A 16,957-nucleotide genomic window follows, 5' to 3' on the forward strand; every position below is an offset into this window, starting at 1 on the left:
ACCCAATGTGGCGGGCGCGCGTAAGTCGACCCGGGGAGCTAGCGGAGCTATTGCGCGTGGCAGCACCGGTGACGTCACGTGGCGCCAGGGGCAGGCAGCAACCGTGCTAATTGTTTGTCCGATATACATGCTGCCACATTCACAGTGTACACCATACACGTCGGACACTCGAAGAGCAATGTCGTCTTTAAGGCGCAACATATCTCGTATCTTGGGGACGGTCCGGAACACTGGTCTTAGTCCAGTTTCTGCAGCGGACGTCCTAAGTTGCTGCTAGTTCCTCCACAGTATGGCAGGAATGCAGTCCGTTTGGCCTCTTCTACTGATTCACCAGGTGTCTTTCGTCGGCGGCCCTTGAAAGCGTTTGCGATGTCTCTTTTGCTGTATCCATTTTCCCCAACACACGTTTTAAGTTCTGCAATTCAGACTATAGGTGGTCGTCGTCAGAGATAATCTTGGCTCTATGAAACAACGTGTTCAGGACCGCTTTCTTGTGTACATGGTGGTTGGCGTTCACGTACCGATCAGTGTGTGTTGGTTTCCGGTACACTGAATGACCAAGCTGCTGTCCTGCCTTCCGCTCAACCAAAACATCCAAGAATGGTAGCTTTCCGTGCTTCTTCATCTCGACGGTAAATTTAATGTTGGCATGGACACCATTCATGTGATCGACGAACTGCTGTAGTGTATCTTCACCATGAGGCCGTATTAGGAAGGTGTCATCAACGTATCGTAGAAAGCAAGACGGCCGTAATGTCGCAGTTTGCTCCCCAAAGTGCTCCATGAAGAAATTTGCGACTGCTGGAGACAGTGGTGATCCCATGACAGTGCCGTCCGTCATCTCATAATATTCATAGCAGTACAAAAGCGTACGTTGTCTTTAGAAGGTGACGGAACAACTTAATGATTCCAGATGGAAAATGTTGGGCCAAAAGATCCAGCGTATCTCGTATAGAGGAGCGGAGCACCGGTGCTGCCACGGGCAATAGCGCCGCTAGCTGCCCGGGTCGACTTACTCGCGCGCGCCATATTGGGTCTACCTGATTGGCTGCTGATGATGTCATTATGCCTATATAAGCGAGAAACCGTAGCAGTCCCGGCAGTTAGTGAACTCCTGACGACAATGGCGGAGATGGTCATCGAAAGCTCGAGGATTTTATTCGAATTGACGCGGCTTGAAAATCGAGAACGTTTTACTCTACTATTACTGGTATCACTACTACCACTACTCCTCGAATTGAAGAGAACTGACAGTCCATTCCGTCGAATTCAAGTCTGTCAGCTTTGAATGAGAACACTCCTTCTAATGCACTGACAGCATATGCGGCTTGTGCAGTTCCATGCAGCAGAACCGCGTGTTGTTAGTACAGACTGTCTTCACCCACGGTAACTACCAGAGTTCCCTAGCGGAATCCTTTCACGATCACCTTCCACATGCCATAGTTGTGCGAACAACCTTTTGGTTTTCACTTTCATTTTGTATTAGATTTGGTTGTCTTTTGTTGTAACCCCTTTAACTTCTCCATTCATAATGTGCCGATTATCGCGTTAGCAGCCTGGCACTAAGATCGACTTTGTGTCAAAGTTGCTGGATATAAAGGTCCTGGGATGCCGCTATATCTCGTACGAGTATTGGGCAGTCTCCGGAAAACGCTTCCTGAGGTGGACAACACCTATAACTTGCTGCAGATGATGTGCCAATCGTAATTTTCGATACTGGAGACACTGTATTAACCCTCAAACGGTACGGTGATTGGAGACGAAATAGATGGTACGGTCGGGTCGGATCGGATCCGCTCCCTCTTCGATGAGGTTTGTGTGCATAGAGGAACACAGTAAGTAATTTTATTTGAAGAATATAGTTTATTGATAGTATGCTGCATGACAGAAATCATTTTTGGAGACTTAACAGATAACCATTAGCTCTTAGTGGCCATCAAATCCAAGTCAAAGAACCTACACAAAATGAAACACAGTTCCTGTCTTTTTTGACGAAATACAATATAATATAATATAAATTAAAAATTAATTTTTTCCACAAATAGAAAGGCATATTATATATCTGTTTCCTCAATAGAACCATCAGTCACACACCTAAACACAATACTCTTCTATGCTCACCACATACGCATGAATTGCATTTCACACAAGATTCATTTACCTTTCTGTCTTTCGAAGGACTGGGCTGTTTTGGGAAGGAGACCAGACAGCGAGGTCATCGGTCTCATCGGATTAGGGAAGGATGGGGAAGGAAGTCGGCCGTGCCCTTTCAGAGGAACCATCCCGGCATTTGCCTGGAGTGATTTAGGGAAATCATGGAAAACCTAAATCAGGATAGCCGGACGCGGGATTGAACCGTCGTCCTCCCGAATGCGAGTCCAGTGTCTAACCTGTCTTTCGAAGGATCACACATGTTATATCTTCTTCGTATTGTCCGCAAATTCTGATTGTGTGCGGTAGTCTTTTTCGAAGACCATGGCAATTGTCATAAGAAGAGATCTCGAAATACGTGGGTTGAGCATTCTTTTTTCCATCAAGGGTATCATCAAACCCAACGCGTGCACGTACTGGGAATGAATCTTGGTTTGTATTACATTTGAATAATATGAAACTGTTCACATTCCGAAGAAGTATCTCAATGGCCACCTTCGGGTTTTTCGTTTGGTAGTCTTGCATTTGCAAAGTTTGTCTAACACGTGCACTCCACCTTTTGTTAGGCTGTGGAATTCAACAATCTCTGGCTTGCTTGATTCGTCGCCTATTGTTCCAATGTGGTGCATGGTTGACATCAGGATAACTTTTTTTCTTCTTTATAGATATGAAAGAAACCATTATATTGTTGTCTTGATAGACGAACTTGACGGTTCCAGTTGGGGCTGGTGACAACATGGATAGTGGTATCTCAAGCTTATTCTTACGTAATGCACCGACTAACGTTAAGTTTCCGCTCAGACAATTTCTCTGCCAGCTCATATGAAGTGGATCAGTTATCAGCTGCCACATTGCGATTCCTCCCTGTCACTGAGTCCGTAAGTCTAAGAACATACTGAGTTGGTATGGATAAATTATCTTTGTTCTTTGTTTGCTCTTTTCCAATATACGGGATGCGTGAAATGAAATAGAACGTTCTGGCGTCACACAATGAAACTATTTTCAGACCGTATTATCAGGTTTCGATGGTATAAACATATTTCATCTACCGTCAAATACTCTGACGGGCTGTAATACTGCAAACAATGACTTAGAAAAGTACCCCATATCTCCTGAAACGCAGTAAATTTGTCTTTAGTCTTTCTCGACTCCCTAGTACCTTTATCATCAAATCTCAAGTTTTGTAGGAGGAATGTAAATAGTTTCTGCGACATAGCACAGGGGAAGATCGGTGGTCCAAATATCTCGGAAAACATACCATCTTGGCATAAGCCAGAATCTTTCAAGTCATCGCACATAAACAAGAGACCAATAAAAGCTTTTATCTCAGTTGCGTAAAAATGAACTGCTGGGGTCACTGTACTTGAGCTTTGTGGGTACTGTTTCGTTATTAGTATGACTAAAAATTTAGCTATCATTTCATCGGTGATAAAAAGAGAATGTTTTTTTGCATCTGCAATCCCTCGCTCCTTAGGTCCAGGCAGGCCTCAGGTCCAGGCTGGTGAGTAATCACATTTGAAGAAGCGGTTCGTGAATATTTTGAACGTAAAGGCTTGTCGGTCCAGATTGTTTGCTCGTCCCTACCTAGCTCAGAATTTCTATCGTCTGTTCCTTCTTCTTCTCTCCGGGTACGTCTTACCCAAATGATCACAGTGGAAAACAGCTTCTCCTATATCACTGTTGAGAAGACCTCCACCGTCAAATTCTGAGACAGACACTTCCAGGTCAGTGTCACCAGCGACTTTGTCTGAAGGATCCTCCTGGCGGCGTAACACAGCTAGAACTGTCTCAGGTGCGTGTAACTGTTGTTTCCAAGCCATGTTCGGATAACAACTGTGAAAAAGATGCACGGTAAAATTAGTAACATTAATGGTACGGTCGGGTCGGATACGACCCGGAATACACGTAACAAGCCAAGGTCACTGACGCGTTAACTGCAGTCACTCCAGTAGGCAGAGCACGACTGGCTAGCAAGCTTCCTGGCCGGCTCGACTTCCTGCACTAAGCGGCTAGAGCGTTGTAGGTGAAAACTGAACCGCTGGGTCGCATCCGACCCGCACAGTACCGTTTGAAGGTTAGTTGGCTGTGTGAGTCGGCTGCATTCGGAGCAGTGACTTCTGCTGTACGAAGCCGAGGTAAGATATAATTTAGATGTAGTGTTCAGCTGCATTAAAAGAGTATGAGGCGACCCAACACCTTCCCACATATCCTGTACAACGTTAACAGTGAGTCAAATTTTGCATTTCTGCTCTATTGCTTCCATGAACGTGGACGCGTTGTAAGGTGACCGAATTGTAGGGTGTTAGGGATGTTCCAGCGGCTAATAATAATATTAGTTTGGCTTTCTTCTGTCTTGAAACTCCTCGGGGTAGTGGTTAGGAGTGGAGAAGGACGGACACAATAATCCCCCCTCCCATTTTTTCACCTGGCGTCATATGCTGCGTCTAGGAGCTCGTGCTACGGGACATTCACGCACCAAGTACTTGCAGGCGCCACACAGAAAACAACATTTTCCACAAATGTGTTGGATTCTTGAGGAGCCCTATGAATTCTCGACGTGAGCGGAGGAGTTTCCAAGCGCTCCTCACTCCTCCGCTCCTCATCGGCAAATGACGATGATTCGGCCCCTGTGGCCGAGAGGTTCTAGGCGTTTCAGTCTAGAACCGCGCGACCGCTACGGTCGCAGTTTCGAATTCTGCCTCGGGCATGGATGTGTGTGATGTCCTTAGGTTACTTAGGTTTAAGTAGTTCTAAGTCTAGGCGATTGATGACCTCAGACGTTAAGTCCCATAGTGCTCAGAGCCATTTTTTTGGAGGGGGGGGGGGGGGAGCAGAAGGGTGTCACTCAACACCCAGATTGTTATGCGTCACTTCTGTCTGGGATAAATGCATCCTATTATTGGCACGTAAGCTGTGAAAGTAGTGTAATTCAGGGTCGAACATGACGTGCAAAACTTCACGCATGTGCGATGTTGTTGCTCACGTGTGGGCTGAGGCTCTGCCTGTTTCGGCACACTTCTGCCTTCCTTCGTCTTTGTCGAAAGTATTAGGTCCAGCAGGGCGACATTTCATTTAACAGTGAGATAGTACACTATTTCTTCTGGCTTTTGGTGTGGCGTTTTATGGTCGGCACGATTTTCTTCAGTACCGCAGAAAGGTGGCGTCAGCGCTGTTTATCTTTAGTTACTTATTTGTGATCTAAAGGCAGTTCATTGACCCACTGGTTGTTCGCACAAAAAAGGCAATCGAGATATCCATCGTCCCAACCTTCGAAAATGAATGCAAATCACAGAAAGGAGAGATGAGAAGTCGAAATATCTGTTATGCAGTCGCATAACCGAAGGACACCCCAAATTTGCTACGAAAAGGCATTATAGTACCATCAGAAATAATTTAAATATTTAGTCGACGATGAAACAGGAAAAACTTACGGCAATTGAAAGACGCTTTGCACGGAATTCATTGTTCTGTACATCAAGAAGCACTTTGTGCTAAATTTACGGGCGTGGTAGTACGAGTAGTAAATTTTCTGATGTCACACGCATTATTACATCGTCGGTTGCAACAGTTTTTAAGGAACTGAATTAGATGTATGGAGGCGTTACATATTAACAAAGAACGTCGGTTAAGTCAAGGGGCGTGCCTCGAACGACTTTTTGATTTAATATTAACTGTTGTTGAGTTTCTGAAAAGAAAACAATCGGAGAAACGAATAATAGATCGTCCAGAATGGACTGCAGCCCTCTCACCTTCAGCTGACTTGACTACACACTATCCACATAATAGGTTGGCAGACAAGAAACGACTTATTTCTGATTTGATGGGGACGCAAGGAAAATCGCGTTGTGGATGAGGTAATTTCTAACAAAAAATAGCCTATTTCCGTGAGCTCACAGGCTCGCGAATTTTGAGAAACTTATCACTAGACTGAAAGAATTATAGGAATAGTTCTCTAAACGTTTTGAGGACACTGCCAGTCTTACATCTGTTCCTGAGCTGCTTTCGAGACCATTTGTCATTTCAGTTGAAAGCGCCTCTGTGCATGTGAAGATGGAACCGATGGATCTGCACTGCAGTTCCCATTTAAAAGAAAAATTCTTTTACTATTAAACTTTCCAGGAGTTCTACATTGTTTTCTTCAGGAACGGTTTCCTTATCTCCATAATGAGGTTGCAAACGTGATAGAATGTTTCCATCAACATGTTTGCGTGAAATGCTTTTTTCGGTTATGAAACTAATTGAGTCACGATTTACACGGCAACATGAGTGACAAAAATCAGCGAAATTATCTTCACCTGCCGGTATGGCGACTCTTTGCACCAGACATAAATTTTATTCTGTCTTCAGTGGGCGGAAAATAATTAAATAATACTGAAAGTTTTTGTTTGCTATCTACGTTATTAGGAAATATGAAACCAAGCTGCAAGGTAAGACAAACCAAGATGCAAGACATTCGGTGTTCCTTTTGACGTCGTATTGCTATCTAAATGCGGCGCGGTTACAGTTTTGCCCTCTCCCTGGGCACACAGTGTGACGTAATAGTGGGGGAAGTGTGCAGCAAGGCGTATGTATGCAAAATTCTTGGATGTCCCTGCTGTAAATGATTGACCTTAGAAGCGACCCTTCAGGCATTAATGCTGAAAGCAGATGAGATCCCTTGCTGGATGAGCGCCTAGAATGTTCTTCCTAGGAGGTATGTCCAGAAGTGACAGACCTGTAACGCAGAGACCTCTTGATTAAAATGTCTGAAGAGAAGGCTATCGTACTGTATGCTGCAAAAGGTACGGGAAACGTACAGAAGGGCTCTGAAGAGCCCCCTGTGCTCAGCTGTGGCCACTGCCTCCCCACCAGCTGCAGTAGTTGACAGGTTGTGAAGTGACGATGCAGAAACACGAATTGCTGTTCAAGGTAAGGAGATAAGGTCTTAACTACAGTATATGCCGAGCTGCTGCCAACATGTTACAGTGGCTTCATCACACATCAGCCTACATGTAGCTTATTGTAATGCGAAAAACACACATTGTGAATGTGTGAACTTAAATGTGTATGTCTTGTACTGGCCTAAGCTAATGACTGTCTTTCCAAAACTAAGACCTATGCCCTGAGAGAAAATTTGTTGATAGTAGCAACACGATATTAATTCGTCTCAAGGATGAATAAATTTGTTGTTGAGTGCCAGTGAGTTTATCGTAGATATACACTCCTGGAAATGGAAAAAAGAACACATTCACACCGGTGTGTCAGACCCACCATACTTGCTCCGGACACTGCGAGAGGGCTGTACAAGCAATGATCACACGCACGGCACAGCGGACACACCAGGAACCGCGGTGTTGGCCGTCGAATGGCGCTAGCTGCGCAGCATTTGTGCACCGCCGCCGTCAGTGTCAGCCAGTTTGCCGTGGCATACGGAGCTCCATCGCAGTCTTTAACACTGGTAGCATGCCGCGACAGCGTGGACGTGAACCGTATGTGCAGTTGACGGACTTTGAGCGAGGGCGTATAGTGGGCATGCGGGAGGCCGGGTGGACGTACCGCCGAATTGCTCAACACGTGGGGCGTGAGGTCTCCACAGTACATCGATGTTGTCGCCAGTGGTCGGCGGACGGTGCACGTGCCCGTCGACCTGGGACCGGACCGCAGCGACGCACGGATGCACGCCAAGACCGTAGGATCCTACGCAGTGCCGTAGGGGACCGCACCGCCACTTCCCAGCAAATTAGGGACACTGTTGCTCCTCGGGTATCGGCGAGGACCATTCGCAACCGTCTCCATGAAGCTGGGCTACGGTCCCGCACACCGTTAGGCCGTCTTCCGCTCACGCCCCAACATCGTGCAGCCTGCCTCCAGTGGTGTCGCGACAGGCGTGAATGGAGGGACGAATGGAGACGTGTCGTCTTCAGCGATGAGAGTCGCTTCTGCCTTGGTGCCAATGATGGTCGTATGCGTGTTTGGCGCCGTGCAGGTGAGCGCCACAATCAGGACTGCATACGACCGAGGCACACAGGGCCAACACCCGGCATCATGGTGTGGGGAGCGATCTCCTACACTGGCTGTACACCACTGGTGATCGTCGAGGGGACACTGAATAGTGCACGGTACATCCAAACCGTCATCGAACCCATCGTTCTACCATTCCTAGACCGGCAAGGGAACTTGCTGTTCCAACAGCACAATGCACGTCCGCATGTATCCCGTGCCACCCAACGTGCTCTAGAAGGTGTAAGTCAACTACCCTGGCCAGCAAGATCTCCGGATCTGTCCCCCATTGAGCATGTTTGGGACTGGATGAAGCGTCGTCTCACGCGGTCTGCACGTCCAGCACGAACGCTGGTCCAACTGAGGCGCCAGGTGGAAATGGCATGGCAAGCCGTTCCACAGGACTACATCCAGCATCTCTACGATCGTCTCCATGGGAGAATAGCAGCCTGCATTGCTGCGAAAGGTGGATATACACTGTACTAGTGCCGACATTGTGCATGCTCTGTTGCCTGTGTCTATGTGCCTGTGGTTCTGTCAGTGTGATCATGTGATGTATCTGACCCCAGGAATGTGTCAATAAAGTTTCCCCTTCCTGGGACAATGAATTCACGGTGTTCTTATTTCAATTTCCAGGAGTGTATATTACTGAAGACAGGTACTTACATGGACAGTGCGACAACGTTTGGAGCATCACAGACTGCCCATACTGCGAACGTCATTTCGGCTTCACTTGATGCAGAAAGCGACATGCCAATAGTGGTGTGCCTAGCACTAATCCTGGATACAGGGGTAGCAGTCTTTTCATGGAATTTCTGTTTGGCACATAGCGTCATGATACTGTACCCATGTGTGGAGGCTACGAGGAGAACAAAGGCTACCAAATTGTATTTGTCATCGTAATACGATTCCAGTGCTGTGATTGTATGAGATGCCAATGGGTACACAACCTATGGTTGGCATAGCCGACAATTTGGGCACCAGGGGTCATATTTCTGATGTGTTAAGGCCAGTGGCTGTGCCCTATCCTCGAATTCTCTGGTACGTTATCTTTCAGCAAGACAACGCGAGACCTATGTTGCAATTGATGTCCAGTCATACCTCATACAGTGACTGTAAGACTGTTGTTCTGGCCAGCCCTTTCTTAAGATCTGTCAGCTTGTTATAAGTTGCTGAATGAAAGGCGCACCACCACTAGTCAGATATCGATTAATTCTGGCTTAGAATTGAGATAGTATTGAGTATATCTGTTATCCAAGCTCAGTTAGACTCATCATACAGTCAGGTTAGACCCATTGTTGGTAACAGAGTGGAAACTTTGTGTACTAAATTTTGCACCCTGTATACCCCAAATTACCTACAAATTTAATCATCTTTTCTTCCTCTTATACTGTAAACATGTAATAAGTGCAATGTAGTTACACTCCTGGAAATTGAAATAAGAACACCGTGAATTCATTGTCCCAGGAAGGGGAAACTTTATTGACACATTCCAGGGGTCAGATACATCACATGATCACACTGACAGAACCACAGGCACATAGACGCAGGCAACAGAGCATGCACAATGTCGGCACTAGTACAGTGTATATCCACCTTTCGCAGCAATGCAGGCTGCTATTCTCCCATGGAGACGATCGTAGAGATGCTGGATGTAGTCCTGTGGAACGGCTTGCCATGCCATTTCCACCTGGCGCCTCAGTTGGACCAGCGTTCGTGCTGGACGTGCAGACCGCGTGAGACGAGGCTTCATCCAGTCCCAAACATGCTCAATGGGGGACAGATCCGGAGATCTTGCTGGCCAGGGTAGTTGACTTACACCTTCTAGAGCACGTTGGGTGGCACGGGATACATGCGGACGTGCATTGTCCTGTTGGAACAGCAAGTTCCCTTTCCGGTCTAGGAATGGTAGAACGATGGGTTCGATGACGGTTTGGATGAACCGTGCACTATTCAGTGTCCCCTCGACGATCACCAGTGGTGTACAGCCAGTGTAGGAGATCGCTCCCCACACCATGATGCCGGGTGTTGGCCCTGTGTGCCTCGGTCGTATGCAGTCCTGATTGTGGCGCTCACCTGCACGGCGCCAAACACGCATACGACCATCATTGGCACCAAGGCAGAAGCGACTCTCATCGCTGAAGACGACACGTCTCCATTCGTCCCTCCATTCACGCCTGTCGCGACACCACTGGAGGCGGGCTGCACGATGTTGGGGCGTGAGCGGAAGACGGCCTAACGGTGTGCGGGACCGTAGCCCAGCTTCATGGAGACGGTTGCGAATGGTCCTCGCCGATACCCGAGGAGCAACAGTGTCCCTAATTTGCTGGGAAGTGGCGGTGCGGTCCCCTACGGCACTGCGTAGGATCCTACGGTCTTGGCGTGCATCCGTGCGTCGCTGCGGTCCGGTCCCAGGTCGACGGGCACGTGCACCTTCCGCTGACCACTGGCGACAACATCGATGTACTGTGGAGACCTCACGCCCCACGTGTTGAGCAATTCGGCGGTACGTCCACCCGGCCTCCCACATGCCCACTATATGCCCTCGCTCAAAGTCCGTCAACTGCACATACGGTTCACGTCCACGCTGTCGCGGCATGCTACCAGTGTTAAAGACTGCGATGGAGCTCCCTATGCCACGGCGGCGGTGCACAAATGCTGCGCAGCTAGCGCCATTCGACGGCCAACACCGCGGTTCCTGGTGTGTCCGCTGTGCCGTGCGTGTGATCATTGCTTGTACAGCCCTCTCGCAGTGTCCGGAGCAAGTATGGTGGGTCTGACACACCGGTGTCAATGTGTTCTTTTTTCCATTTCCAGGAGTGTATTTTCTATCTTTCTGGCGGTGCAGTCTTAATGGATAGCAATGCATTACATTTTAGATGTAATTACCGTTCACACCAATCTGTCACCAAAATTTAGTAATTAACTAACTGACTGCCTGGAGTTTTCTGGTTACTCAGTAATTCCAGACTTACATTATATGGGAAAAAGAATAAAGTACATCTATTGTGGAAAGACAACCTCATTTAATTTTTATGTTTTCAAAACTAGAACAGCATACAAAGTACAAAATAGAATCCTTTACAGGTTTGTTGAAATACTACTTTAACACAAAAATGAACTATATATAAGAATGTGTTTACCTATGTCCAGCATCACCCCTGGACCGATTTCAATCAAATTTGGCATACGAACAGCACACTTCATGAGTTTGACTGCAGTGAGGGCTATAACCTGCTAGCTCTCATAGGAGCAAAGATATAGCCAGGAAACGGTTTTCAGCCCCTGCTGAGGAGTCTGCCTGGCATGACAGGTGTGTTGTGTGGGCATAATATTGGCCTGTTTAATCAACCTGTTTTACAGGGCAGCCTACATGTCAGGGGCAAGAAACTGTTTCCAGCCTTCAAGCTGTAGGCTGCCCTGCATGACAGGCATGTTGTTTTAGTCTAGAAGCGGCCTGCTTTCCCAACCTGATTTGCGTGGCAACTTACACATCAGGGGCATGAATAGACTGCCCTGCATGGACTACATGCTGTAAGAATAGTATTAACTTGTTTTATCGACCTGTTTTGCAGGAGCTACATGAGCATGTTGGGGGAAGTTTTAGATGGATATTGAAGGGGATGAATAGGAAGAGAGTGGGTAGGAGGAGATATTTACAGAGAGGGGGCAGAAGGAGATGAATAGGCAGAGGTGGGGAGGAGGAGATGGATAGAGAGCAGTCGGGAGATAGACGAGAGAGGGGAACAGAAGGAGATTTAAAGAGAGATGGGGCAGAAGGAAATGGACAGAGAGAGGGGGAGGAAGTGGAGATGGACAGAGATCGGTAGCTATAGAAAAACAAGGAGGAAATGGAAAGAGTGAGAGGGGAGGGGAGATGGGCACAGGGACAGGGTGTAGGACAGATAGTTAGGGGGGAGGAAGAGATGAACAGAGAGAGAGGGGGGGGGAAAGGTTAACTGGAAAGAGAGTGGAAGAGGATGTGGACAGAGAGTAGGAGAGGAGGGAAGAGATAAATAGAGGGGGGAGGAGGAGATGTGTGCAATACATGTGTCGACCAGCTGGGTGGCTGAGCGGTTCTAGGCGCTACAGTCTGGAAGCGCACGACCGCTACAGTCGCAGGTTCGAATCCTCCCTCGGCCTGGATGTGTGTGATGTCCTTAGGTCAGTTAGGTTTAAGTAGTTCTAAGTTATAGGGGACTGATGACCTCAGATGTTAAGTCCCATAGTGCTCAGAGCCACTTGAACCAGACAATACATGTGTCGTGCAATGGTGGGTGAAGTCATGGAGATAAAGTCAGTATAATAACTTTTTAATACCTTTCTTTGGCTTCTCCTCCAGTTGAAAGAACAAATAACTTGTTGGATTAATCCACTCTTGAATGACAAAAGAGCGCTGTTGGAAAATCATGGTGATATCAAATTCACTCCACATTACAAAAAACTACCTCTGTGATTTATTAATTGTGAGCAGGAAATTAGCGTCATTACGCATTGTAACCTCTTAACGGTACAATGAGAATCCATCAGATTGAGAGGTGGCTGTGGGATACAGACTTGATAAGTGTGTTTTGCTAAGTAAGTCTACATGTACCAAGTTTTGTTGAAACTGATCAAGGCATTCTAAGGCTACATTAGAATAAATTTCATATACACAAATTAATACTTGAGTGATTATTAATGTTGATTTGGTATAAGTTCCGCTAAGTCATGAATTTTTACATCACAACAACAAGGTGTGTGACGGATAATTGCTTGTCCACAATGAAACCTCAGCCACGAGCTACGTAAACGTATTCGAAAGACAGTGTGGATTTTCTGTACGTTAAACCTCTTTAAGAGTGAAACATTTAAGAGTTAAATCCGCATCAAAATCGCCTAGATTAAACTGGATAATTACTATTGTTTTAACAACATCGTAATACTACAAATTGCAGAAAATGCAGTCATTTTGACATGCAGATGTACATAGTTGTCTAATAAAACCTATGAAGGGCAGAATTGTCCAGATACTTCCATGATGTGATGAGTTGTTTTTCTGTTACAGCCCTTTCATCCGCCCAAAGCTGGGAAAGCTACACGAGGCCTCTTGTATGGTGAGTATTAACGCTGCACGTTAAACATGACACTAGCCACGAAACTAATAAAGTAGATACAGTCACAGGTAACCGCTAGTCGTACTATGAGCCTTCTGAGAGATGCGTGTAATGACAAGCCTAGATCGCATTTATCTTCTCTTTCAATTATTTTGAAACCTCATGACTTATTTCCAAAAAAACGTATTCTCACATTCAGTTGTACAATTGTACATATATTCTCTACCGGTTTCAGTTCTAACAACCGCCTTCACAGGGTAAAAACAATATTTTAGTTTAAAACATTGATGAGAGAAAACCACCTTACACGTCTGACCAGGCAATGTTAACAAAACATTTCTTAGGTGGCTGTCTACGGCTCTTAGTATTTTGGAAAGTGCATATTTGCACCATCAGCTGCACAACTCGAATTATACACCTTTTTTCTCCTGAGAAGATCGTTGTTATATCTGGAAGCGGTAGAGAGTAAATATGCTGGTGTTCAACATATGGCGCAAACTTTTTTTTTTCAAAATACTTAACAGCTGTGGACAGTATACTAACAAGAGTTTATGACTGATACTTTTTGAGGGCAAATGGGACTGGAAAGAAACAAGATAATGGTGTTGTTAGCTTCAGTCGGGAATGCTATGTACATTCTCCAATAAATTTATCAAAATTTGACGCTAGTTTGGTCACCCAAAAAACTGTTATTCAATGAGAAAACAATTTGTTCCACCATGAAGTTAAAATCCTATTACTTTTAAAATGAAGTGCTTATTTTCCATTTAATGGAGATCAAATGAATAATGATGTTCACCTAACGAAATGTGAAATACGAGAAAATCTGGATTTCTTAAGAATAAAACAAAAAATGAAAGGTCAATTGTGGATACTCACAGAAAGATGATTGCTTAGATAAGTAATGCCCCTTTCAATAACCTGTAGGTGCAACAGCTAGATATCAATTAACTTACGAATGGCAGCCGGGTGACGACGTCGACATCTGCTGATGTTTCCACAAAGAAAACCCTATCATTTTCACGGCAAAACTAAACTGACAGGTGTGCTCCTGTCGAAATGTCGGCGGTTGTCGACGACGTTACCCGGCTGCATATGCTAACTTACCTGAACATTGTATGTGCCGGGAGAAATGCAGATCTCACAACAGCTAAAGAGTTACAACAGTGTCAAATGTGCGCAATATCCAACAAATCTAACTCTTTGCTCAATACCTTAATTTGCTTACCGTCCCAAATCTTTATGGACAATGGACGTCGATATCATTGAGCCATGCGGAGCACTCTCTCATTCAAGGACAACGGTGACTTCGTATTGGAAGGAAACTAGCGACATTACGTATTGTACAGTGGAAATTCACGAGAAGGAAACAGTTAGTGGATCACTGTTAGCATACGAGTATAATGTGCTTAGCTTAACACACCTGTATTATAAAATCTATGCATAGCGTCAATGACGCAGTAAATAAAAGAAGGTAATGCCAAGAAACTTGAGTCGTAATGACGGCTAAAAATAGTTGTCCTGTTTGTATATATTCTCCGGTATGTTTGATGGTCACATTGGACCGGTATTAAAATCACGATTCTGTGAATATTCTGCTATTTTTAATTAGTGTGCTTATTTTCATGCAGCTGTGTCATCACTGAACTCGAATAGAAGCAGAAAAAGATGCGGATAACTTGCTGGCTCTTGAACAGAATTCGACAGTGCTCGATTTGAGCATACCGGTTGTTTGGTGTAAACATCTGTGTTCATATTGCGTTTAAAAAGAAACTACATCCCAACATACGATCGAGACTAAACTATCAACCTTAAATAAAGAAATGTGTTTGTTATCCATATACAAATATCTGAATCAAGTTTGATCGTTAATGGTCTGTGAAGCCGCAATTAGTTTTGTTTTTGTGACCTCGGGGCATCTGAATGAAAAATCAGTTTTGTCAGGGCTTAATTCAGTTTTTTTTTTTTTAATCTTCAATATTTCTACTGGTTAGATACGACGTTCCATATCTTTTTCTTTATAACCGATTGAATGCACTGTCACTCATCATGGATTATGTCACTCATTCCTAACTTTACTTCCTCCTGCAATTTTCATCTTCTATTTATATAACGGACATCAGTCTCGGAAATTACGCGTTGTATTATCCCATCTAGATAGCCTTTTTCAAGCATTTCCCACCTTGTTATTATTGTTTATATTATGAGTCTTGCTTAATGGCAGAACTAGGAACATTATGCGTGATTTTTTCTTCATTTCTCCCTGTCTTTTGCATTCTATTATACTGGATCGTTTCTCTTCAATCTCCTAGTGAGAGGACTGTCTTTTTCCACGACCTGGGGCACTTTCAAACGCGCTTCACTGACACAGTGCAGCCAACATTTCTTTCTGAAGGCGATCAAGTCCAGGTTGCTTCTGCCTTCCGAATCTCAATCATGATCGATATGTCTTCAACAACTCTCCTTCATTGGGAAACTTATTTGCCCACTTAACTTTCTTCATTTGTCACCAGCATAATAAAACAAAATCTACAGGTATACCTTATACTGTTTTCTCGGGATGCAAATTACGAACCATAAAAATCAATGGTCCAAATGCAAGAGTAATTCTATATATCCAGGCTCTGTCTATTGGTCAGTTACTGTCCCTTCTTCATGAATGCAGAATCTGCGACAGCGATTTATTATCTAATTTCCTTTGTGTCACGGGCATTTTCTACAAATAGAACACAAGTTCTGAAGTATTTGAAGCACTGGACATTTACTATAGTCTTTTTTCAATAAGATACAACTTTTTCATTTTTATACATTCTCTTTAATTTCTTACTTTTATTAATCTCCATATTTAAATGATTTCCTTCTTCCACAGACCCTTTACAAATGTTATGATGTTTTGTTAATGCCTCGCCGGCAAAACCACTTAATGAGCATATTCCGTATTTAATTTCTTTCATCCATAGTTTCGAAGTCGTCATCTTTTTGTAATATTGCCTTACTTAATCACAGTACATATGCTTCTAGTTTTTTGGATATACTTCTTACTGTACGTGGATTATACATAATATGTCTTCAAAAAATGTTTCTTCTTTCCTTTTCCTTGCTATGTGGATTCGCTCGTCCCTCTTGAAGCAGGTTAAATATTCCGTTTCCGTTGTAAATAAAATAGTAGTGTTCTTGTTCTTAAGTGCTTCTTTCTTTCATTGCCTTAAACGTCTCTGTTTTCAGTGGCAAAGATCCTCTACTTTTCAGTTTTTCCCCTTGGAATGGGTACCAGGGATACATCATTGAGGGATTTAAGGTTTGTGAACTCTCAGTTACGGTTCCGCACGCAATTCTCAACTCTTTCCTTACACTGCCAGAAATCTAGGTTCAGAGCTACAGTAATTGATCAATAGTAACCGGACACCCGGCTGAAAATGACTTACAAGTTCGTGCCGCCCTCCATCGGTAATGCTGGAATTCAGTATGGTGTTGGCCCACTTTTCGCGTTGGTGACAGCTTCCACCCTCGCAGGCATACGTTAAATCAGATGCTGGAACGTTTCTTGGGGAATGGCAGCCCATTCTTCACAGAGTGCTGCACTGGGGAGAGGTATGATGTCGCTCGGTGAGGCCTGGCACGAAGTCGGTGTTCCAAAACATCCCAAAAGTGCTCTGCCTACAGAGGTCAGGACTCTGTGCAGGCCAGTCCATTACAGGGATTTTATTGTCATGTAATTATTCCGCCACAGG

At 44.9% G+C, this 16,957-nt stretch overlaps 1 protein-coding gene across 1 annotated transcript in view; it reads left to right on the forward strand.

Annotated features, from left to right (window-relative positions):
- The window catches only part of LOC126092046 (protein unc-80 homolog), a 1,190,994-nt gene that overhangs the window by 179,936 nt on the left and 994,101 nt on the right, over nt 1-16,957 (forward strand). Inside the window, exon 3 of the mRNA XM_049907452.1 lies at nt 13,178-13,226. Within this exon, the coding sequence (XP_049763409.1) occupies nt 13,178-13,226 (49 nt within the window). The remainder of the gene's footprint in view (nt 1-13,177; nt 13,227-16,957) is intronic.

This window comes from Schistocerca cancellata, chromosome 7, assembly GCF_023864275.1.
Source record: "Schistocerca cancellata isolate TAMUIC-IGC-003103 chromosome 7, iqSchCanc2.1, whole genome shotgun sequence".
In the NCBI taxonomy this organism is placed as follows: Eukaryota; Metazoa; Arthropoda; class Insecta; order Orthoptera; family Acrididae; genus Schistocerca; species Schistocerca cancellata.